This window comes from Clytia hemisphaerica, unplaced genomic scaffold (genome assembly GCF_902728285.1).
Source record: "Clytia hemisphaerica strain Z4C2 unplaced genomic scaffold, Clytia hemisphaerica genome assembly, whole genome shotgun sequence".
Taxonomy (NCBI): domain Eukaryota; kingdom Metazoa; phylum Cnidaria; class Hydrozoa; order Leptothecata; family Clytiidae; genus Clytia; species Clytia hemisphaerica.
Window position 1 is genome coordinate 291052 of NW_027104406.1, and position 25317 is coordinate 316368.

At 36.0% G+C, this 25317-nt stretch overlaps 4 protein-coding genes across 4 annotated transcripts; 1 reads left to right on the top strand and 3 right to left on the bottom strand.

Moving 5' to 3' along the window:
- Window positions 1–53: 53 nt before the first annotated feature.
- LOC136820066 (uncharacterized) lies at window positions 54–2195 on the bottom strand. The gene is made up of 2 exons (XM_067076305.1): window positions 2081–2195; window positions 54–1444 (listed from the first exon to the last, which is right to left on the bottom strand). The coding sequence occupies exons 1-2, from the start codon at window positions 2181–2183 to the stop codon at window positions 1053–1055; spliced, it is 495 nt and encodes a 164-aa protein (XP_066932406.1). The 5' UTR covers window positions 2184–2195; the 3' UTR covers window positions 54–1052.
- A 5656-nt stretch (window positions 2196–7851) lies between these two features.
- Window positions 7852–9272, bottom strand: LOC136820065 (p53 apoptosis effector related to PMP-22-like). The gene is made up of 2 exons (XM_067076304.1): window positions 9150–9272; window positions 7852–8666 (listed from the first exon to the last, which is right to left on the bottom strand). The coding sequence occupies exons 1-2, from the start codon at window positions 9253–9255 to the stop codon at window positions 8296–8298; spliced, it is 477 nt and encodes a 158-aa protein (XP_066932405.1). The 5' UTR covers window positions 9256–9272; the 3' UTR covers window positions 7852–8295.
- A 2519-nt stretch (window positions 9273–11791) lies between these two features.
- LOC136820071 (uncharacterized) lies at window positions 11792–12678 on the top strand. The gene is made up of 2 exons (XM_067076310.1): window positions 11792–12140; window positions 12230–12678. The coding sequence occupies exons 1-2, from the start codon at window positions 11792–11794 to the stop codon at window positions 12676–12678; spliced, it is 798 nt and encodes a 265-aa protein (XP_066932411.1).
- A 5037-nt stretch (window positions 12679–17715) lies between these two features.
- On the bottom strand, window positions 17716–23036 carry LOC136820026 (uncharacterized). Its single transcript, XM_067076265.1, has 5 exons — window positions 22240–23036; window positions 20392–20504; window positions 19765–19906; window positions 19284–19384; window positions 17716–19100 (listed from the first exon to the last, which is right to left on the bottom strand). Exons 1-5 carry the CDS (start codon window positions 22952–22954, stop codon window positions 18768–18770), a joined length of 1404 nt encoding a protein of 467 aa, XP_066932366.1. The 5' UTR covers window positions 22955–23036; the 3' UTR covers window positions 17716–18767.
- Window positions 23037–25317: the final 2281 nt, after the last annotated feature.

The window sequence follows — 25317 nt, forward strand, 5'->3', positions numbered from 1 at the left end:
TGGCGGCTAAGTAGGTAATCAACCGGCCGGTAGGTTATCTTTCAAAATATCAATTCTAAAACACCGGCACAAAATCATGTTCACTCAGAAGCACTCTGACAGTCTGCTGATAGCAAAAGAAAAGGTTGTAGTAGAAAAATGGAAGCATTGACTTTTTTGATTTATAAATTTTGCTCCAAAAGAAAAGAAATAGAAAAATTTGAGGAGCTTACAAAATTAAATGAGCTAGTTCTCAGCATCTAAACTAATCTTCTGTACATATTCAGTTGTCTTTACATCTTTAACCCTAGCTTTTAGGGTTCAAAACTAGGGGGGCTGTTCCTGTACCACCCCTTAACTTTTGACCTCTTGGGTCTTTTTGGATGAAATTTGGCACACAGGCTCCTTGTCATATAAAGTAACTCTTGGTAAATAATTTTTTTGATGGCGTCACTCATCATGCCCAAAGTGAGTTAAACCGAAAATTTCCTTTGCTCTTGTATTCTAACAAAGGCTTCAGAAAAAAGTTCCCTGAGTTTGAAATACTTATCTTATCCTAAATATTCAATAAATTACGGTTTGAAACCCGATACATATGACATAAACAATTAATATATTGTATATTGGAAATGTTTCAACTTTTTGCAACACCTTACTGTCAGAAATGTCATCATGCTCAAGGTGTGAAAATCTTTAGGTGTCAAATTTTTTTTATTTTTAGGCTAAATAAAAGTTAGGAATTTGCAGAAAATTTCATGCCGAAAGCTCTATTATTTCAGCTATTAATATTAGTTTCATCCCCGCGAACAGAAACAGCCCCCCAGTACGAATAGGGTTAAATATTTTTATAAAAAATTATTTATATAAAAGCTGTAAAAGTTAATTCTTTGATTGGTAAAACCGTAAAACTGATTTCTGATTTTATTGATATGTTTCAAAAAAGACAAATTGAATCTCTTTCGCTTATACCTCATCAGTAGGTACGCATTAATGATGGCCAAAATAACGTCCACCAAACACCCATAACTCCCAACTACCAGAGATTTTTAATTAATTTCCAATATATTCAATCTTTACGGATATTGTCCAAATATAAAGATACCAAAAAAGAGGGCGGTAAAAGCTCCCGCCCATGATAAGCCATACGCCCAACTATAAGAGCGCCCTGCAAACTCTTCTTCTTTCAAATCTGTGATAATGGCTAATACTAACAATGCTGAGATACACGTCATCACTAGAAACAGAGAAATCAATTTGCTGTTGATTTTATCTTTCAGTAGATGCACAAGTGCCAGGAAACAGGCTACTATGCTTAGAAACACGGCTAATAACATTAGGGCTTGAGCAGCACGCCATCTGCTCGAAACACGGTTGTATTCTCCACAATATTTGTTGACGTTGCCAGTGGTAACTGCATTTGTATAACATAATCGAAATAAACCATACTCGTGCAATGTATCCGATCCTGAAAAGTGGCAAAGAAAAACAAAAGGTCAATATCAAGATTAGCCTCAGATTTTGGGTACAAGCTGAGTTCGGATTTGCCTACCGAAGACCTGACGTATTTCAACAGTACGTCAATATTACACCCTGTATTACATCTCGTCACAGACCCGGTAACCCCAGGTGTTCCAGTGAGAAAATTGTCTATTCCCGATTGGCTATAATTTCCCATCGGGTTACTGAAACAGGGGTATCAAATTTATTTTCAAATGTTTTACCACAGTTTTTTTAAACAAGTCTCGTGTAGAATTAGGGGTATTAGGTAGGTAAAAATTGGAACAGGAAGGGTATCATAGATAGCAGAGGAAAGGGGTAGTGGTGAAAATACTAATCATCAAGAACAAATGCTTTACTACACTTAATACTTGTTGATTTACTGCTCAAAACTTAAACGAAAAGGGTTATAGTAACATGGAAAGGTTAGGATTTTGAGTTGAAAGCTTAAACAGGTGGGGTTTTTTAGCCGAAAAATAAAAAAGAAACACTGACCCACTGACCCCTACTTACGATTAGCTACCAAAAAGTAAAACCAGATGCACATTATCAACTTAGGGTGGCCAAATTAATCGATTGTTCATAAGGCTTTAGTTACACTTACCATTAACTCCTTCCATCCAGCCAACACCACCAGCTGAGGCTGAAAGGATAACTGATACAATGACACATGCTGCAAAAGTTCCTACTTTCTTTATTTCAGCCATATTGATTGATCAGTGTTCTTCTAAGAGATGAAGAAAAGAAAGAAAGAAAAGTAAAATATTGTATGTGCATTTTTTGTGAAACCCCTTTTGGAAAAGATAAAAAAAATACCCTCATCCTGAACTCTTATCTCGATTGTCTAGACTTCTCTTCTGCTCATTCTCGTCATCCAGGTTTCTTACTGCGCGTATACCTTTACAGGTCTGTAAAGGGCGTATACCTTTGGAGGTCTGTAAGCCAGACTTTACTTGTCCCCACTCTTATCTTGAGCTTCAATTCCCCACCTAAAAATACATGCCGTTTTCTAACCCCATGTTGACATTCAGCTCCTTTATTTAATCACCGCTGGCCAAAAATTCACACCGGATCAGACCATGGGGTATCCTTAGGGTGAACAAACTCGAAACCATTCCATTAGTTCAATTGTTTATGATTCTGATAGCGTTCAAGGAGGGTGAGCATCCATCAGGGCAAACAATAAGTGATTGTGGTACCACGTAGATTCGGGTGAAAAAGGGCCGAAAATCGAGCCAAAAATCGAGAATCAGCCTCTAGAGGAAGAAACAATTGACGTTTTTGGGACCTTTAGAGAGATTTCACCTCAAATTTTTGTCGATTTTCACTAAATTTTGGTCCAAATTTTTGAAAATCATGACCCTTTATAGCGGAAAATTTAGATTTTTACGAATTTAGGACCCTTTCAAAGAGTTAACTGGTTTTCTGCAACCCTTAGAGTGACTTTCGAGGGTGGAAAAATAAGACCCTTATGGCTCGCACATACTATTAGGCTCTAAATAAACCCCCCCCCCGCTTGTTAATTTTTCGAAAATTTTCCAACCCCCCAGATCTTATTAGGACCTCCCCCCGTTTATTGATTTTTAAGAATATTTTCAGTTATGGCAAAAAGAAGCCTCATTATTTTGCGCCAAAAAGCCTGATTTTAGCCTACATTTACCTTATTTTTGGGCTTTCAGAAGTACAATTTCTAACGCCCCGGCAATTAGGTCGTTTATTAAAATTTCAAGAATTTTCCAACCTCCCGTTTATTTTGAACCTAAGAGTACCCGACACCCATTTTGCCTAAGTACCCCCCCCCCCTTCTTGGGAGTGGTTTGATTTTGATTTATGTATCCATTTTGATTTGGATAAAAAGGGGATTATTATGATGTGAATGAGGCCTTAAAAAAGAAGGCTTTTTAAATTTTGTTTCATTAATTATTCTAAAGGGTGAATAATAAAATTTTGAACAATAATCTTGAGGTGTAGGAAAAGGAAAGATTTTAATCTTTAGCAATTTTGATGTCCGCTCTAAGAGCAAGGGCTTCGGAAATCTTGTCAAAAAAGAACACCAACAAGCTAATCCTTTTCATTGTAATAACTTGAAATTAGGGAACTTAACTAAACTGATGGGTAAGATTTTGACAATTGGGGTAAAAATAACGAACTGAAAGTCGTTGGGATTAACGATATTTGGGCCAATTTTTCTAGCTGGACCCACTGGGTCTGTGCGAAGGGGGGTGTGTTTATAATAGGTTCACCAAAAATACATTTTTTACAGATATACTTACCAAAAACTTGTTCCTCAATTGCTATGTATTTGAAAATCCCTCTGTGTCAATTTAAAAATAATTTTGCAAATTAAATTCCATTTAAGTAAAGCGAAAGCCAAGTCACCCAGTCATTTTAAGTCAACTGTTTTAAATCTACTTATCTTTATAAGAACCTGAAAACTTTAGTAGAGCCTTTGCTATTCTTATTTTACGGTTCTTTTTTGACTTCTTTTAGACTGAAGTACGCTCTTCATATGTTGGTATGTTTTCAAACATTCCACTCCTTCATCAGAAAAAGCCTCAGTAAAAACTTCCTGAAATCTGAGCCTGTCTGTTTTGTTTATTCCTAGACTTTGGCCAAAAATGAGCCTTTTTAAATTGTTCTTATATAAAACTTTAATACTACTGTATCGATATTTAACTTTTGAATTTATTGTCACACAGATTTTAATGGATATTCTCAGTAGGAATATTGTCCTGAACAGCGTTGGCAACAATTTTTTGAAGAAATTGTATATCCCACACCCGCTGAGTTAATCTATCAAACGGATTATCCCTACTAAAAAAATTATTTTTCAATAATACCTTTATGGTGTACGAATTTCCGTAAAAAAAATGAAATACCATTTATTGTGGGTCTGAACGAACTCTTTTGCACAATACTAAAGAGAATGGACATGGACATGGATTACAAAAAGACACCACACCAAAATAAAAAGTCAAGGGTTGTGATTTTTTGAAATACTGAATATTTTGTTGCAATTTCCGAAATTTAGGGTGAAAATATTTTAGCTTAATAGGCCTTTTCATAAATTACGTCATGAACATCACTTGCCTCGTATTCAAACAATTACCACGGTGATTATGTCCCTTGAGACACTGAATGATTTTTTTATAAATAAAAAGTAGTTTTAATCAAATCTGCTGGGAGTTAATCACTATGGCAATAATTTCAAAACGAGGCAAGTGATGTTCGTGACGTAATTTATGAAAAGATCTATTGCTTATTGGTTTCGAGGAGTTTTGTCAAAAGTTAACAAATCTCGACGTACAAAATACACGCTTTTTTATAAAAACAAGATTCGCAAAAATGCGACTAAATATTTCCTTAAAAATGAAGGTCATTATCGACATATATTAGCAAGTAGCTGTCGCTAAGAATGCTCCGCAGAGCTTCCTATCGAAATATCCCTAAGTAAGCAAAATTACGCATGTGTAGATTTTAAATTCGTTTTATCATGAACATATAAACGACTGGACATCCATCTCCTTTGTCTTTTTGTAGAAAAGGCTGCTAGCTTCGTTGCCGCCTCGTTAAAAAGCATAAAATGAAACAATAGATTTTGATGATATACCACTTGGGAGTACCTTGCTAACAATGTCAAAACTTCGACAAAAGTCTCTGCTGTTCTACTCTTCTCAAGTCTTTTAACTATATCATAACAGAGATAATAGAGGCAAAATCACCGTCAGCTTGTCAAAACTCCGACTAATATTTCTAAATTTTGACTTAAAAGTGTCTAATAATTTCAGAGAGTGTCGCATTCTAATTTCGATATTCTTATGACACAGGCTCTAAACTTTGGCAAGCTATTTTTTTCAAGTCATAGAAAAAATTATCGGAGTGACAAAAGAGATTCAAAAGTATACACGCCGTTGAAATTCTGCATTTTAGCGTTGAAAACGTTGATAAAATATATTACAAACTTGTGAAAAAATTCGGCAATAATTTTTTTGTACATTAGGAGTATAATTTTCAAGCTCTATCAATCCTTTTACCTAAATAATTCAAAGAAATAAAATTATGACGGAATATTGTCGGATTTTTATATCAATTTTGAAATACAGGCGGCAACGAAGCTCGCTTCAAAGAGACAATAAAAGATAGATGTCCAGTCGTTTATATGTTCATGGTTTTATCGATAAAATTTAAGTTGGAGGAAGAAAGCTTGGTTTCAACTTTACTTTTGAGATGACATGGGATAGACGGTCGCTCACATCTCAAAAAGAGAAGTTATCGCTCACATATTATCACAGTGAAAACGCCAAAAATTCTGAAATTTATTTGATTCTTAAAAAGTAGACACTTATAATAAAAATGAATATGCTCATCTTTTTCACCATACTTTGTTTACTTTGTAAGACTTAATTACCGAAAGATATATTGCCTTCAATCAAGAGTTATTGATTTGATTCTTATCAAGTAGACTTTCTTTAGGCGCTAAAAACGGGCGTCAGTCAGGGCGTACGGAAGGCGTTTTGACACTGGAAATTATTATTATGGAGAAAGCCCGTTTTAACAAATATTTCCCTTTTGGAAAACGGGAAATATTTAATAACTTTCATAAGAATATCGGGGTGAGATTTAGAATTTAGTTTAGAACAATAGAAAAATTAGAATAATGCTCACCCTCAACAGCCAAAAAACACTTTTCTTATAAAAAAGGCGTGTAGGTTAAATACTGAACCAAATTGACGATTCCAAAATGCCAAATATATTTTGTAAAAATTACCAGAATTCTGAAATAAAAACGGTTCCACAATACCGAAATCTCGTACGTCTCCGCCTACTCAAATGCTCTTGGTCAAACGGATAACCCTGTTAAAAATTTTACGGTTTTATCAATCAAAAAAATATGGCTGTAAATAGTACTTTTGTGAAAGATCTCTTAGATTATTAAAGTGTAGAGGAATTATTTCCAGCGTGTGTTTGTTGGTACAGTAGTGGAGAATTTTATGCCATAATAAGATGTCGAGACGATTCTCTAATGCTAAAGTTACTTTAAATGCTCAAAAAAATTCGAATCCTGGTGGTCATTGCAGTTTTGTATAGGCGGCTGACATCCACAAACGGATTTGATCCTATGCTACATGCTCTCAGCTTTTACACAAACCGGTGCTGATACAGTCTGCTAGACATTAATATGGTAATATTTGCTCTTCATCTTTGATTTTTCCTATAATGATTAGATTGACACATGCGCGATAAAATATACCCTGAGTATAAGACGTTAAGTTTTCAAAGAATATATTAACCTCTGAAGACCAATAATATAAATTTTATCGCGCATGTGTCAATCTAATCACTATAGGAAAAATCAAAGATGAAGAGCAAATATTACCATATTAATGTCTAGCAGACTGTATCAGTATGCAGTTTACTATTTACGAATTCCCCAGAACCCTCCAAGTGTAATTGAAGTGAGTTTCTTTCGAAAGAAATCTTTTACATGATCCCCAAATATATAACAGTAATTACTAAACTATTAATTATGGAAATGTCACTTTAATTGAATCGAAATAAAAGAAAGACTTCATGTTATGATTCTCTATCACTGACTCGTTTTAAAAAGCATTCATGATATTTTTAGTTGTGTTTTCAACGACGGGAATAAAAATATCAACTTTGAACTTCATCCGAGATCTTGGATGGTCGTCATGGTTACCTTTGTCTTCGTTGATTGCGCGCTGAATAGAATCTCGATTCGTCGGCACAGCCTCAATAAATGATTTTGACCTGTGCTATTCACGGTAGGTGGTGTACCTATGCGAATGTAGGGTGCAGATAAATGCCCTTTCTGGGACTTTCAAAATTCCGCTGAGGATAGTAAAAATCATAAAATGTAATTCCAGTCCTCGTAAGGTCACAAAATTATTCCAAAATTACCAAATTGTTAGCTTTTTTCTGGATTTTCTTCGACCTACAATCATGGTTGAAATGCATCGAGAATTCCAGTTATTTTAACGTTTTTCAAGATTTAAAGTACTGGCAAGAAAGTCGATTTTGGGCTATCTCTTTAATTTAATCGAAAATTTCAATTTAGGAGGGGTTGACAGACTTCCAGGGTTCCAGGCAATATTCTGAGCCTTATTGGACTATTTTTGAACTTTTCGATCCTCAGATCCTAAGCATGTAAGTCTTAAGCTTAAAGCTCAGAGTTAAAACTCTACCCTTCGAACCTACTTTAGAGCACTTATAAATCGATTGTGGTTTCAAAATTTCCTGGGGAATTTCCCTTTTTTCTCAAATATTATGACCTTGATTGTAGACTTTCAAAAGTTGGGCGCCCTGATACCCGGGTATGAGGCATAAAGCAAAAGATTCGAGTTTGTTAAATCGTTAAATATAAAGGTTTTATATTTTCTTGTATTTAGAAATTAAGTGGTGTGCATGCTCTGGTGCGAAAATTGATGTTAAGCTAGCTCCATCACAAAATAATATCTTCGATAGTAAAAAGTTTTAGAGAAAATTTATAAATCTGTACTCTCTAAGGGTGTATAAAGAATAGCTATAATTCGTTGCTTGTGTGTGTAAGATTTGGTGTGGTGTTTTGTTATGTAAGCAATAAATTTTAATATAATATTTTCATCAATAAAGTGAGTCTCTTTAACTCGAACCTCTATAACTCGAATATCAGTTGACAATGCTTATATGAACCTTACATAACTCGAATTTTACTCGAACAGATTTATGTCCCCCGTGCGTGTTCAAGTTACGGAGACTCCACTGTATTTAAATTAAGTTCCTTGTTGTTGGTTCACCTTCCACCTTCCTTCAAAATCATTATGAGCGGTTGGTAAGAAAAACAGCAACACCAACGCCCAAAGCAGCAAGGGCGCCAACCCAACCAAATCCATACGCCCATCCGTAATCTAAATTTTTATAATTTTCTTCCTTGATATCAGTAAAGATTGCCAAACCAATCGTTGAAAGAACAAAAGCGATCATCAAAAGTATAGCAATGATTTTAGCTTGGACTTTATCACTGATCATCAATATGATACCACAGATGGCAGCTCCAAGACTGACCAAAACTGAAAGGACCATAAAGCCTTGAGTAGCACGCCATTTATTTTCGGGATAAAGTACTGACCCATATGAAGCACAACTGTTGGTGCCACAAAGGCTGAACAACCCATAATTCAACTTTCCACCTTAAATTTAGAACAAAAAAATGGATGCTCAAATGATGATAAGTGGCTAGCCTGTAGATAGAAACCGTGGCTGGGAGTGAAATAATAGCACAATATTTTGCAGTTAGGATTTGTTTATTTGATTATTTTCAGCGGAAACAAAATAAAATTAAAAAATTGAAGTATAATTTTCCACTGGAAACGATATTTTGGCCAACCTTTCCAGTGGGAAAGGTTCCAACTGGGTCTGTGAGGAGGGGGTATCTTGGTTCAAAGAGATATGAGAATTTGTTCCTAAAGAATTTCGACAACTCAATGACCTCAAAGAATTTAAAGAAAAAATCAAGCATCAAAAACCAACGTTATGCCCATGTAAAGTCTGATGATGTCGGATTTATTTAAAATGTTTTTTTGTAGTAAATAGGTTGATATGTATTAGCTTAAATATATTTATTGTCTATGTATCAATAATAAATAACAATCAAAAACAAAATACTATGTAACCTCCTGTTCCACTCGTCATCCATCCAGAGCCACCAGTAGAAGCCGATAACAATATGAAAACTGCAACACATGCAATCAAAACTCCAACTTTCTTTGCTTCAACCATCTTGAATCTATAATGAAAAACCCTGTATGTTTTCTATATAAGAACAATACAAAGTCTTGTCAAATCATTTTTTATCGGACAGATATCTTTCATTTCCCATGGCACCAAAATTCCACTTAAGTATTAACCAATGCGTTTTACTGTATATCATACAGTCGACTCTCTCTAATTCGATCTTCAAGAGACCAAAAATGTTAGTCGAATTAAAGAAAAATACAAACTACAGTGAGTAAATCTAAACAACTTTCCCAGCTGAGGGGATCAATATTTCAGTTCGAATTATAGAAAGATTCTAACAATAGAAAATCGAACTAGAAAAAGTTGACTGCATATCCTGTAACTTTTCATAAATCCTATCCGAGGCAGAGAAAATAGAAAAACAGCTGAAGGCAATCAATGTAATGAGTAACTGAAGGAATAGAAACACCTACTTATTTTGAAGAAAATATATATAAAGTCTCTACAAAGAGGTGTAAATCCCTATATAAGAAGAATGAAATTGTGATTGTAAAAATGGGGCTCCTTCGTTGTTGAATTTAGAAATACTAATTAACTGCCCTATTAACTGATTACAGTGGTGGATCTAAAGCGTTCAAAATTCATGCCGGAGAGTTTTGATTTCCTTATAAGGATTATGGCTAAAAGAAACACTCTCCACCATCAATATTGAACCCGTTTTTTGATCTGCCAGTGGATTAGGTTCTTTTGTTAACTCATTGTAAGTATACCCTTATCTCAATTGAATCGAAATTGTTGATCATATACCAATATAGCTTATTAGATGAACTGTTTTTTTTTAACTTGACCTCTGATTGGGTTTTTCTATTTAGTATCAAAACAGGGGTTGGGGGTTGGGGATTGGACGAACCTTTTCATATCAAAAAATTTTTTGAATAAATGTGTGTATACCCCTTGGTAAGATTTCAAAAAATCTTCTTGGAAAAACTTCAAAATAACCTTAAAGTGAGAGTGAACAAATCACTAAAAACCAATTTAGCTCCTGGAAGTTCTAGAAGTAAAATAACATTTCACCCCCTGCAAAAATAAAAGATCTTTCCTTGGGTAGCCCCCCCCTGAGAATTCGTCTTCGGGTTACCCCTTGGAAATGTTCGTCCACCCCCTGTATGGAGATAAAATGGAATGTCCCAATAGTTGAATTGGTGTGGAGAAATAACCAATTTCTATAAAATGACAAGCATCTAGCGTGCTTGTTTTTATTTTGCGCAATTTAAAAATAGATACTCTAAGGTCCCGAATAGTAGGGGGGGGTCTGAATAAAAGGGGGGGTCCGAAATTTTTGCAAAATATAATAAACGGGGGGGGGGGTCTTAAACGGGGGGGGGGGGGGTCTGAAAATATTTAGGTAAATAAAGGCTAAAATCAGGCTATTTAGAGCAAAATAAGGGTCTTTCTCTTTGACAGCAGAAAAAATTCTTAAAAACTAATAAACGGGGGGGGGGGGGGGTCCTTATAAGAACGGGGGGGGTCCGAAATATTTTCGAAAATTAAGAAGCGGGGGGGACGTCTATTCGGGACCTTAGAGTAGATGATTATCAATTCTATTTTTTGAGTATCAATTAAAATACATTTGAGTTTGATTATAAATAGCTCATTAAAGAAAAAATGTCTTGCTGATTTGTGAGATGGGATTAGTAAGACCCTGCACAATAGCTGCATTACAGTTCACTGAATTTTAAATGCACATGTTGTAATTAGTACAATCTATACACTCTTTGTTTTCATTTTTTTACAAGAACATCCAAAATTTTTAAAGCATTCGGATGTTCTTAACTTTTTTTAGTTTTAAGCCTAAAAATGTTCTTAACATGTTCTTATTTTCACCATTTTGTGAGTACTGCTGTCCATTTTTTCTAAGAAAATAGATGTTTGAGGGTCCACAAAGCCTTAAAATGTTTTTTTAGCAAATGCAAGCATTATGTTCTTATATAGTTTGGCAAAAAAACGTATACGGAGTTTCGTTACCGTGATAATCACAGGTCGAAATCATATATCGACGCTGTGCCGACGAATATCGAGATTCTATTCAGCGCGCAATTGACGAAGATAAAGGTAACCATGACGACCGTCCAAGATCTTGGATGAAGTTCAAAGTTGATATTTTTATTCCCGTCGTTGAAAACACTACTAAAAAATTTATCAATTCTTTTTAAAAAGAGTCAGTGATAGAGAATCATAAAAGATCTACCTATTATTTCGATTCCATTAAAGTAACATTACCAAAACTAATAGTTTAGTAATTACTGTTATACATTTGGGGATCATGTAAAAGATTTCTTTCGAAAGAAACTCACTTCAGTTACACTTGGAGGTTTCTGGGGAATTCGTAAATAGTAAACTGCATACTGATACAGTCTGCTAGACATTAATAAGGTAATATTTGCTCTTCATCTTTGATTCTTTATACAGTTATTTAGTTATTTTATTCTTTATTCTTTTAGCATTACTAACACATAACATTGGCTGGCCTTATCGGCATTATAACAATTCTCGTGTCTTGGTTACTTACTCCCTAAATATGGCGCTGCAAGACGGAAGAACCTGGGAACAGTTTTTCATTGATACTGAAGTCCCGAGAAAGGAAGCAAAAGCTTATGCCAAACTTTTCACAGAAGAACGCATTTCAGAGACGACACTTAAAGATCTAACCAAAGAGACATTACAAGAAATTGGAATAACAGTTCTTGGAGATATTCTTCTTATTTTACACCACTGCAAGACCGCGTCAATAACACCCCAACCTATCGCTGCAACCATCAAAGCCCCGTCTGCTAAGATGCCAACAGTGAATAGTGATATGACGAAACCCCAATTTCGAAAATTCCTGATCGACTGGTCAGTCTTCAAGCAGATTACCGCACTCGCTGGTAAGCAAGTCCTAGCACAACTGTACAATTGCTGTGATGAGACCGTCCAAAATAGTCTTGTTAATATCATCCTGACATATTTTCCGTAGACGAGGACAAACTACTCCAGGAGATTGAGTCAATTGTAACAAAGCAAGCAAATCCAAGCGTTCATCGAATGACATTTTCGTCTATTGTTCAGAACTCCAATGAAACTATACAAGATTACGTTGTTCGACTAAGGTCTGCTGCATCTGACTGTGAATTCGTTTGTCCAAGCTGTAAGTTTGACATTTCAGAGGATCATGTTAAAGACCAATTTATACGTGGTCTCAATTCAGACATTATACAAACTGATATTTTAGCCAAGGCCAGCCTACTAAAAACCCTTACAGACGTTATCAAACACGCCAAAGCCCTAGAAACCAGAACACGTGACCAACAAGCATTGCAACAATCAGAGGTTATGTCAGCTAGGCAATCCCGGTACAGACGTGATAACAAAGGTACAACCAACAAACGACCATGCTCAGGATGCGGATCATTCAACCACGGATGAAAGGGAGCCAATGATCGCCCAATTCACTGCCCAGCATGGGGAACCGTTTGTCACAACTGCGACGTTCCAAATCACTTCGCTAGAGTCTGCTGACAGACCAAAAATAAAGATGATGCTCGTGCAATAAGCATTATCCAAGCAATGGAGGACAGAATCACTGTATCAATCTCCCCTTCCTTACCTCGTTTACAACAAAACTTGCCATCCAAATGTAAAGTTTTCCCTGACAGCGGAGCCAGCATTTGTCTAGCAGGAACATTACATCTACCTGAACTGAACTTAAAAAAGGAACAATTAATACCTTGTTCAAAGCAAATTACTGTTGTTGGAGGATCGACACCGAACTGTTTCGGGTGGCTGCCAATGACATTTTTTATTGATAACCTCACGTCACGCCAAGCTTTATTCTTTTGTGAGGAGGCAGATCGAATTTATCTCAGTCGTATGGCGTGCATAGATCTTTCAATCTTACCATCATCGTACCCTCGCCCAATGAAATCAAACCATGAAGAGACCATTCATTCAATTGAATCAATTATCCTTCCTGAAAAACCAAAATCTACACCCTTCCCAGCCACTGAGAATAATGTGAACAATCTTAAGCATCACCTGGTAGATGCTTTCAAAGAAACATCATTCAGTAAATCAACACCATTTCCGTCAATGGACACCAAGCCAGTTCATATTCACATCAAGCCGGACGCAAAGCCACATGCCAACCATGTACCTATCCCAGTTCCATTTTATTGGAAAGAACAGGTGAAAAAGGATCTTGACAGTGACATTTCTAGAGAAATTATTGAACCTGTACCCATCGAATCGCCTGTCGAATGGTGCAGCAAAATGGTTGTCACGGCCAAAAAGAACGGATCGCCACGTAGAGTTGTAGACTTTCAGAAATTGAACAATCAATGCTCTAGAGAAACCCATCACTGCCCTTCCCCGTTTGCTGCCGCATCCCAAGTACCTGCAGGGACATGGAGGACCGTATTTGATGCTGTTGATGGGTACTACTCTGTGCCCCTTGATGATGAGTCTCGCCCGTTGACCACTTTCATTACCGAATGGGGACGTTATCGATATCAACGCCTCCCCCAAGGATTTGTTGCAGCTGGTGATGCATATACTCGCCGATTTGATGAAATCCTTAGTGACTTCCCTCGTAAAACAAAAGTTGTTGACGATTGCTTAATTTATGATGAGACTATAGAACAGGCTTTTTACCATGCATGGGACTTTCTTACTATCTGTGCTACAAATGGTATTGTGTTGAACGTTGAGAAATTTCAGTTTTGTCAAAAAGCTGTCGACTTCGCAGGCCTTCGTCTAACCGAAAATGGTATCGCGCCTTCAGAGAAAATCCTCGCAGCAATCCGCAATTTCCCTGTACCAGAGAATATCACTGACGCTCGTTCTTGGTTCGGTCTTGCCAACCAAGTCGCCTGGGCATATTCGATCGGTCCAATCATGCAACCATTTCGTGAATTGATCAAAGCAAATAGCACATTTCATTGGGATGACACTCTGAATAAGCTTTTTGAAGAATCTAAAGAGACACTTATCTAGAAAGTTTCAGAATGAGTTCGTTCATTTGACCCAAGACGCACCACTTGCCTGGTGTTGCATGGAGCCTTGAACATGCAAAACATTTCGTTATCGGTTGCACTGATTTGATAGTCGCAACAGATCATCAACCCCTGCTTGGGATTTTAAACGATAGAGATTTGAGTACCATCGACAATTCCAGAATCTCGAAGCTGAAAGAACGAACAATGAATTTTCAGTTCAAGATAAAACGCTGTCCTGGAAAATGGCACCGTGGACCAGATGCTCTTTCCCGCAACCCAACCAAAGACGAATTGCTTGCAATCATTCGCCAAAACCCCACCCAAGATGACATCAACACGTGCCAGGAAATCGAAGATCATGTCCTTGCAATCCAATCAAATGCAGTGGATATGATTACCTACAATGTAGATATAGCATCCCTTGATAATAGTAAACTCATCACGCTCGACCAGATCCGCATCACTGCAGAAAACGACACTGCTTACCAAAATCTCCTTAAAACTGTATCAAAAGGATTTCCATCATCAAAGAAACTTTTAAAGGAGAACATTAGACAGTATTGGGAGGTCCGCAATCGACTTTCCTCAAGCAACAACACTGTACTTCTTAATCGACGTATCCTCATACCACAAGCCCTCCGCCAACAAGTGTTAAACAATCTTCATGCAGCTCATCAGGGATTCAACAGCATGTCTGCTCGTGCAAACCAAGCAGTCTATTGGCCTGGAATGAATGCTAGTATTCGAAATCATCGATCCATGTGCCAATCGTGTAACCAAATCGCACCAAGTCAACCAAATGAACCACTGATTAATTCTCCCCCACCCGAATGGCCCTTCCAACAAATATGTACAGATTATTTCGAATTAGAGGAACAATCTTATCTGGTAGTGGTTGACCGATTCAGCTGCTGGATTGAAATTTACCATTTTCCTACAAATACCAAATGTGACTCACTCGTTAAACGTCTTCGCAAATTGTTTATAACATTTGGTGTTCCAGAGGAAACATCCAGTGACGGTGGACCCCAATTCACATCAGCCACATTTGAAACATTCATGAAACAATGGGGCATACGTCATCGAATTTCATCAGCCTCTTACCCCCAGGCTAACGGGCGTGCCGAGCTTGCAGTAAAGTCAGCAAAACGAATCATCCTCGGCAACACAATCAGAGGTTCACTAGACAACAACAGTGCCGCTCGGGCACTACTCCAACACCGTAACACCCCACTTCAAGGAATTGGACTGAGTCCTGCCCAGATCCTGTTCCATCGGCAACTTTGTGATCACACTCGGAACACCTCAAACTCAACAAAAAGTGGCTTCTCCAAGCAAAACAGCGTGAAAGAAAAAACTCAACGTACAGTAGTAAACCAAACGAAACAGTCAATCCACGTAATCTACCGCCAATACAGGTCGGCAACATGGTGCTCATCCACGACCCACCTTCTACTCGAGGAAACAAAAGATGGATTCGCACCGGAAGAGTTGTGGAAGCCCTCCCTTATCGTCAATATCGGATTCGCATGGATGGTTCTGGTAGACTTTCGCTACGAAATCGCAAATTTCTCAAGATCAACCCAAATGCAATTGACATTGAGGTGAACCCTTCGTTTCGACCAAACATCGTTGTTCCTTCACCTCCGCCTCAACCTCTGACAGGTTTGAACCCAGAGGCTCCACCATTCGTCGCACAACCGACTCAACACATTCCACGTGCATTGAAACAACTACAAAGTTTCAACAAACCCGGACTTAAAGGAATAAGCAATAACGGGAAGATTATGTATATACGCAACGTACAGGACTCACTCACCTTTTAGAGGGGAGGGGAGATATTTAGTTCTTTTATTCTTTATTCTTTTAGCATTACTAATACATAACATTGGCTGGCCTTATCGGCATTATAACAATTCTCGTGTCTTGGTTACTTACTCCCTAAATAACAGTGATCAGATTGACACATGCGCGATAAAATTTCTATTATTGGTCTTCAGAGGTTAGTATATTCTTTGAAAACTTAACCTCTGATACTCAGGGTAGAGTTTCGTAGCTTCCAAAGCATAAAGAAAATATTTCAAAAATATAAAGAAACTATAAAGGAGTTTTTAAGAAAAAAGAATAATTCGCTAGCTGAAATAAAATCCTAAAAGCTAATTAATTTCTGATTAGAACTTGCTTTTAATGCAGACATGTACTAAGTACTGTATGTACTAAGTCGGAAATTTTTCTCAAAAGTTATCAGTTTAACCTCGTTTTCCTTACGAGATTCGAGTAAATTATCTAGGACGGTTCACTCGCACTTAAAAATAGGCCCCATTGAACACTTTTCTTAACATTTTTCTTAAGATAAACGATGAACGGGGAAAACACTTCATTTTCCTTACAAAATACCATAGTATGAACCCCCCTTTTTTTTAGGGGGGGGGATCCGAGTTTTCAAGGAAGGCTTTATAGGGGGAGGATGGACAATTTTCCAGTTACAATGGGGGGTTTGAGCTTATAGGGGGGATCAAATAAAAATGGGGGGATAGTGGGGGGAAGTAACTTTTTGGTTAAAAAAATTTTTTTTTATGTTATATGTTGATTTAAGTCAATAAAATTTAATATCACATAATTTCGACTTATCTGATTTATTCTCACTGCACTCTGTTTTGAATCAGATTTTGTTTTTCCTTGTTTTTTAACTATTGCCAATAAAAATGTTCGAATTTTGTGTTTGAACAAAAGCGTTTGAACCCCGGCTCGGACCCCTGTAAATGGTGCGGGATCAAAAAATTTTAAAAATAGGGGGGATACCTTTATAGGGTGGGATGAAATATTAATGGGGGGGTTCAGATCCCTCTGCACACTATGAATACAATGAACACACACAATCTTCCTTACGAAATACGATGAACACATACACAATTTTCCTTACGGAATACGCAATTAATACTTTTAACAGTTCAACACAACTGACATAAATATTAGTTCTTAAAACTTACAAAAATGTCTATAACAACTTCAAAAACTTTAACTTTTTATCTCACTTTATATCCAAAATACCTTAAATTTGGTATTCAAATATCATCAGTACACATTTTAATGCCAATTAATTCCAAAAATGCCTCTTTTTTTAGAGTTATTTTTGGTTGTTTTCCAGGTTCATGCTCAGTTTCAGGGCGAGGTTCCTCGGAAATGAAATCGTTAAAAATACAATACATTTCGTTCCTTTTTATTACAGTGAAGTCATTTAGGTCAAATGAACATTCAAATGTAAATTTGGAACTTTTGCCTTTTCTCAATTTCAATATCCAAGACCGAAAATTGTCTTTTGAACTGTTTTGGATCAAAATAAGATTTCAAAGTAAGATGTTTGGCAGAAAGTTAACTTGAATTTGATAGATGGCCGGCCGAAAAAGGGAATTTAATTTTGTGACGGTTGTAGGTTATTACCTCAATACAGATTGAATAAAGACAAATATTTTCAGTTACTATTTTAATCAGATCTTCAATATAAATGAACAGTGAATGTGAACTTGAAGAAACTAAATAAGATATACCTAATATATAGACTTCCTACAATAAACTAATTATGTATAAATGAGCGTAAAACAATGTATCCGGATTTAGGCGGTACCAAATTAAATGACTCAAATTAAAATTCTTAAATTTTCTGATCATTTATGCGACGGTATAAAGAAGTTTCTTCTATATTTCGGAAACGCTGCAAAGGGACCATTCAAAAATTAGTACGCTCGAGAGGAGGGAGGAGGGGGGTACTCCCAAAAGCGTACGAGGGGGGGGTCCTTGAGGAGAAGTACGTACGCTCGTAATTTTTCCTAAACTGTCTTTTTTGAGAGAAAAACGGCAATATTTTCATACATCTTATAGATTCGTTTGATTTCTTGAGACTTTGTTATAAATACGATTGGATACCTACATATTCTACTGTTACAAGAGTTTCAAGTTTCGACTTTGGTTAAAAAGCGTACGTACGCTGAAGGGGGGGGGGGTACACATAAAGCGTACGAAAGCGTACAAGGGGGGAGTCAAAAATTTGCCATTTTCGAGCGTACGTACTTTTTGAATGGTATACGAATTTGAAACAAAATGTAAATAAATATGGCTAAAAATCTTTCATAAGAATATAAACTAAAATTATTGACATATAGATATGATACGTAATCAGCAATAAATACGATATTGAGAGTTTCAAAGTCAATAAAGTGTCAATCGAGTACTAATAGTGGGCATTTTACTAACGGTGTAGTATGCATTCCATCGGTCAAACGTTGAAAAGTATTTGTTTTTAATCGGGTTTTCATGACAGTTGACGATAACTTCCATCAGACTAAACTGGCCCATTCACCAGTGAGACTCATCATGAAATTTAGAAAAAATCATCAAGAAATCGTTTGAAACTTTTTTCAAATCAATCAAATAACAAAAGGGCATAGGCTCGAACAGAGCTTACTTTTCAGTCTCACTGCGCCAAAAAAATCCAAAATCAAGAACATTGCTTATACATATGACTCACTCTTCAGTTTCTTCAGTTTCTGTCGGTTGTGGAAGACCTTTGGTGATTTCGTAAAAGGTTGACAAATCTTTTGTAATTTCTTCACTTAAAACTTTCCACTTCATTCCAAACCTTTCGACATCTTGTTTGTCAGGGTGGTAATAAATGACAGCCTTTTGAAACAATTTCTTTAAACTTGTCATTTCTTTACCAACAACATCTTCTTTCTTAGGTATCGTACACGTTACTTTTGGTGGAAACTTTTCGTAAATGAACATAAGGAATTCTCCACCTTGCTCTTTCCATTTCTTCTTTGCTTCAGAAATCTCCTTCAGCTCAGTCTTCAGCTCCTGTGTGTGTATAAAAACAAGTTTTTAGTGATTAGATATAATCAGCCCAGTCTCCATAGCATGTCAAGGAGAATATCTTAATTTGGCCGCAATTTAGCTTAAACTTTTTTTTAAACTGTACTGTCTTTTAAGGACCTCCGAGGTAGGTCCAAAAACGTTGGATGATGATGATAACAAACTTACATCGAGATATTTTTGACGTTCCTTTTGTCTTTCTCGTTCTTGGTGGGAGTAGCTTTCCATTTGATACTTCATAAGGGTTTCATTTGCAACTTTGTACCAAGCTAACAAGAAAGAGAAAATCCAATAATTGATAATTACTTAAATCAGAAATTTAGTTTGACAAACTGATCTACATATATTTGATAAGTTTTTTTTCAAAAGTAAAGCAAAGTAGTATTTTTTGCATACATAAAACGCATTATATAATCACAAGTATTAAAGGAATAATAGATATGACGCTCCTGAAGCAATTGCATCCACATCATTAGATTTTGCTTCGTCCAGGGTTTATACACGCTTTTTCTTATAAGAATAAGGATGAGATTTCGGAGTTAGAACAATAGGCCTATTGTTTAGAACAATACAAAGATAAGAATAATGCTCACCCTCAGCCAAAGTACACTACTCTTATTAAACTTTTCTAAAACACTTTAAAAATCACCTTCAGACGTTAGTACTCTTGGGACGAGTGTAGCTGCAAGTTGCAAACATTTATGGAAGCAATCAGAAGCACGATGCTTGATCTTCAAAACCTGATCGTAAAGTTTTCCCAATTTGCTGAGTGCCATAGCTTCCAATTCAATCTGTGAAATGATGAAGTTTAATGTAGTAAAGAACTCTGGTTTCAAGCAATATTGTTGAAAATATTACTTTAATGTGATAAACTTTCACAGGGATTAAATTTCGCAGAAAGGCCTATCCGCAAAATTCAAAAATTTGGCAGGGACTTAATTTCGCAGGTGGCACTATTGGCAATATTTTCATGATTCGGTGACTTTTACACATTATTTGCGCCACTTTGATGTAAGTTATCATTCAAATAGTATTTATTTCACATATTTTGAGTTTTGTTTAAAAATATTTTGCGGATGAGGCCCTTCCAAATCTCCATTGGAACATAATTCACAGATTTTTGCAGATGACACCCAAATCTGTGAAATTTAATTCCAGCGAAAGTTTATCCCACCAAAATTAATAATACATCTTGGATATATAGATACGAGTCAAGAATTCATCCAATCTTATTTACTACACTGCAGCAAACTAAAGAAGAGAGAGATTTACTAACCTCAACACCTCGAGTGAGGACCATAGCATGTCTGTAATAATCGATGACTGTGTAAATCAAATCCATATTCAAATCAGCATCTTCAAGCAAGTGATTCTCCAACAATGTATCACCTTATAATAGAAGTGTTGATAACCTCAGAACAAAGTTGCAATATAAATTCTTTTGAAACAAAAACTGAAATTACTTTCATAGTATTTTGTAAATTAAGCTACAACAATTCATTTTATAAATTTAAGTGCATTACAACTTTACAGCCACAAAATCTTTGATTCCTGAATGCTAAAAAATATACCCTTCTACTTCTACCCTTCCTTAAGTAACCTTATCGGCGATCCAAAAAAATATCAGCAATCTGATTGGTACAATATGGAAATATTTCACTCGTTCTGGATTTTTTTCCGTATATTTTCCTCGCCTGAAGGCTCAGAAAATATCGTACGGACAAATCTCGGAACTCGTTAAATATTTCTCATATTGTACTCGCAACTATCCGATAACTATTGGATATTGAAAATTATTTAAGGAAATTTTTTGCAGATATTAAATCTTAGGCAACAAAAACATCAACTCAGCTGTGTATCATGAGATACTAGCCTTTTTTAAAAAAGAATGGTGAATTTTCATTTGGATATTCTCAACTTTTTTTTGAAAATTATCCAAAAACACAAAAATACTTCAGATGGTGATAAAAGCATGAAAAATATTTTTTCTTAATATTCAAAATCTGATGGTTCCAGCAGAAAGAGCATGAAATGCTGATGAAAATCGAGGTATAAAACATGCCTTGAAAATTTTCCACGCAAAAAATATGACCCAAGCAAAAAATTTGACCCATGCAAAAAATTTGACCCACTCAAACAATATTTTGACCCACGGACCCACGTAAAAATATTGACCCACGCAACCCACGCAATTTTCCAGACTCGAAAATTTTCAAGGCATGTTTTATACCTCGATTTTCATCAGCATTTCATGCTCTTTCCGCTGGAACCATCAGATTTTGAATATTTTCAAAAAAATATTTTTCTTGCCCAGGCACCTGATGACGTCATCTGGCAGGTGGCCAGGTGGCAAAATTTGGTGTTACTGTTTAAAATTAAGTTTTAGACCCTCTAAGGATCATCTGTGCCAAATTTCACGCTTTTATCACCATCTGAAGTATTTTTATGTTTTTATATGCTACCAGACCTCACTTTAGGGGTCTTCGACAAAAAACTTTTGAATTTTTTATTGGCATTGGGCCGATAAGCTTCAGACCCCCTCCCCCCCTTGCTCTTATTGGCCAAAATTTTTCGAAACCAACTTTTACATCTTCGAAAACACAATTTTCTCCAATCATGTCAACCATCACGTTGATCTCGCCTTCCCACCCGTCATCGTCGCATTTGTGTCTCTTTTGCACCAACATTGAGTTTTTTCATACCCGCATTGATATTGTTAAATCAAAACGAAAGTCAAAAAAACACGATAAAGTCGCAACATTTCGAAGGAAACGGCAACACGCTGGCCAATGAAAAAATAGTTTTTTCATCAAAGCTAATTCAAAACTGTACTTTTAAAGTTGCAAATTTGTGCGCGAAGGTAAAAGCAAGTGAAATTGTATGCTTTCAGTGGAGTTTGTGACGAAATCAGAAAGAAATAGGCTGAAAAGATTTTCGTCCCAATACTTGTTTTTTTATCGGTATGTAGCTGGACCCCCCCCACCCCCTTATCGGCCCAATGCCGATAAAAAATTCGAAAGTTTTTTGTCGAGGATCCCTTAGTACACAATATGATGAAGTATAAATTGGCAATTTTCAGAGCCTAAATTGTGGATAATTGGCTATAGGTTTTGAACATTCATACCTGTTGAAATTGCTTGCATTGATTCAGTGCGTGCCATTTGAATTGTAATGTCACATTCAAAACATTCAATATCTGTCATCAATTGATCTCTATGTTTTCCGTAACGTTTGACTTCTTCCACAGGTCTATACATTTCTTTTAATGCATTAAGACTTGTTTTAAAATCATTATCATTTAAAGCCATACATGCTTCACTAAGCCAAGCTTCTGCCAAATGATGGTTTATATCAGGATAGAGTCGATCCTTTTCAGAAACTACAGATGCCAAAGATTCAAAAAGATTTATCTTTAGTTCTGTGCTCAATACATCAAATTGGTCACAGATGAGGAAGTATACTGTCCGGTAAAGGGCATCTACATCCATTAGCCAATCAAGTGATTTACAATCACGCCCATATTCAAGGGATTTGCTGCAAAATTGAAAACACTCTTTGAAAAGTTTAATTTCAGCCTCTGTGTCATCAGTAAGGCATATCAAGCCAAAATTAGATTTTGCCAAGTTTTTGCAAGCTGAGGCTGCATCATCTTTGTTTTCACAAGCTGCTGAAAGTGCTCTGTGATAAAATTTGATGGCTTCTTGTAATCTACTTTCCTTTATGATTGGTGCAAGACCATCTTGATGAGCCTGTGAAAAGTACTTGTTGCCCTCAGATCTCCAGCTACTTGACAGAGTTTTCACCAAAGAATCAACTGAGCAGCAGCAGCAATGTGCCATGATATTGACAGAAAAGGTATAAAATTTAACTTGAGACAGCGAAACGTCCTTCCGAAACTTTGAGAAGATTGAAAAGGATGTCCACCACGCGGTGGAAATTTTTTGAAGCACATGTTACCAAAGAATATACTACCGAGAGTACAAATTATCGGGGAAACCGGAATAAAATCGGAGTATATGAAGATAAACGTTCTTTTCGATTATGCTGGTAGCATTGGCATTGTAAACAAATATGGCTGCTTTTGAAAAAGGGTGCATGTCACTAGTCCGACACTTAAAATAGTCCGAATCTTTAAAATAAATTTACAATTTGGAAGACTTTTTTTACGACGTCACTTTTGTCCGAAAAGGAAAGATTTTAGAGTGTCGAATGTTGAATAAGGGTTTTTCACAGGGAATATATTAATAAAAGATTTTGACATAATTAGAAATAAAGGACCAACCAGGGTTGTAAATCACTAAAGAAGGGTTGTAAATCACTAAAGAAGGGTCGTAAAAACAGCTAAATCCCATTTCTTGACTCTTGAAAGCCTATCCTAACAAGCTTCCCAAAATTTAAGAAAACTCGGGTTTAGGGGCCTGACCTCAAAATCGGAACGTTGGATTTTTATAAAGATGTGCCTCCGATTCATACTTCGTTTTTCATATGTTTTTTTTGACTCGTTGTCGGACAAAATTGTTGTCGAAATACTGACGCATTCGTCAAATCCAACGTCGGACATTTTTACTGTCGGACTAGAAAGTGTCGGACTACTGACGACCTCCCTTGAAAAAACTTATTTTATATATACTTGCCTGTGCAGAAAGTTTGCGAATTTTACCTGATCACAGATCGATCATAGAATGTTTCTTTGACAACTTGACTAATTATCAGAAGGTATAATGTGTTAAGCACTCTTTTTTAAATTCATTTTTTTACATATTATTTTGCAAACCCACGGACGAACAGGGGGCATTTGATTTATTGAGTTGATGTTTGATATTCGTTTGATATTCTCAAATTTGCTTTTTGAAATTCTTGTGATTACTTTTGGGAAAATAAACTATAGAAGTTTATTCTCAAGAGTGTCTCTGCCAAATTTCACTGTTATCCATGCCTGCCATTGCCGTGTGCTCATCCTTCTAAAAATTTACAACCCCGAAACCCAAATGAAAATTGGGCTTCCAGATCAGGAAATACCCTCTACATTGCGGTTAGTGTAAAACACAGGTCACATGAGGTCACGGGTCACAGGTCACAGGTCATACAAATTACAGACCGGATTAACTGTAATGCACTCGTAACATACAACTCATAACATAAGTTTTGGAAAATATTATATATATGTAATGAAAATAAAAATATCAAAATATGTTATTTAGAAGACTTAAAACGACAAATCATCAACCCCGAATATTGACAACAAATGACAATTAAATTATGTAAATAATGACGTTATCTCAAAGTATGAGGTTTTATCCACTAATTAACATCAAAATATTTTTCATGTATAATAGGATGCTGACGATGCAAGTGGATATACATTGACACTGATTGACAGGTTTTGAAAACAATAAATACTCCAAGAGAGCTGTTTGAGAGATATGAAAATAGTGATGTCATTTTATCAAAAATACAAAGCAGGAGATAATATTGAAACATTTATAAAATATAATCCCATTGATGCTATTCTATTTTCATCAATTCTTGTTATCATACCCAAGGTGATGCATGAGATAAAATGAGATATGACATAGTGATTGTGAAATAGCTATTTTCCTGTAAGGGGGCGTTTAAAGCAAAAGGTGAGATCAATGTTTTTTAATACGTATTCTTTGTATATAACATACGTAATATGCATATAACATTGAAAAGATAATTTTTCTATTCACAAACAACACAGACACTGTATTTAATTACACATGCTCACCTTCTATTTATTCAGATCATCTTGTTGTAGATGTTACAACACATCTGAATTTTGATAATCAATTTGGAGAAACTGAAGAACGTAACTTAGTAAGCAAATTTGACCTCTACAACTTCCAAAGTGATAAAATTGACTGGGAAATTATTAACAAAGAATTAACAGAGATTAATTGGTCTCAATAACTGGACATAAATCTATATGACCCAAATCGTCAATATGCCAACTTCCTTGAAAAATGTCTTCTGATTGTGAAAAAGCATTTGCCAAAGAGAAAACCTCCAAAAGAAATTTCAAAGATTCCAAGAGATCGTCGTATTCTTATGAGAAAACGTAAAAGACTCTCCAAAAAGAATTTCAAAACTAATAAAACAAATCAGAAACTAATTGACATTGAACTGATGCTACAGCAATCCCACAAAAATGAGCGCGATAAAGCAGAACTGGATGCCTCAC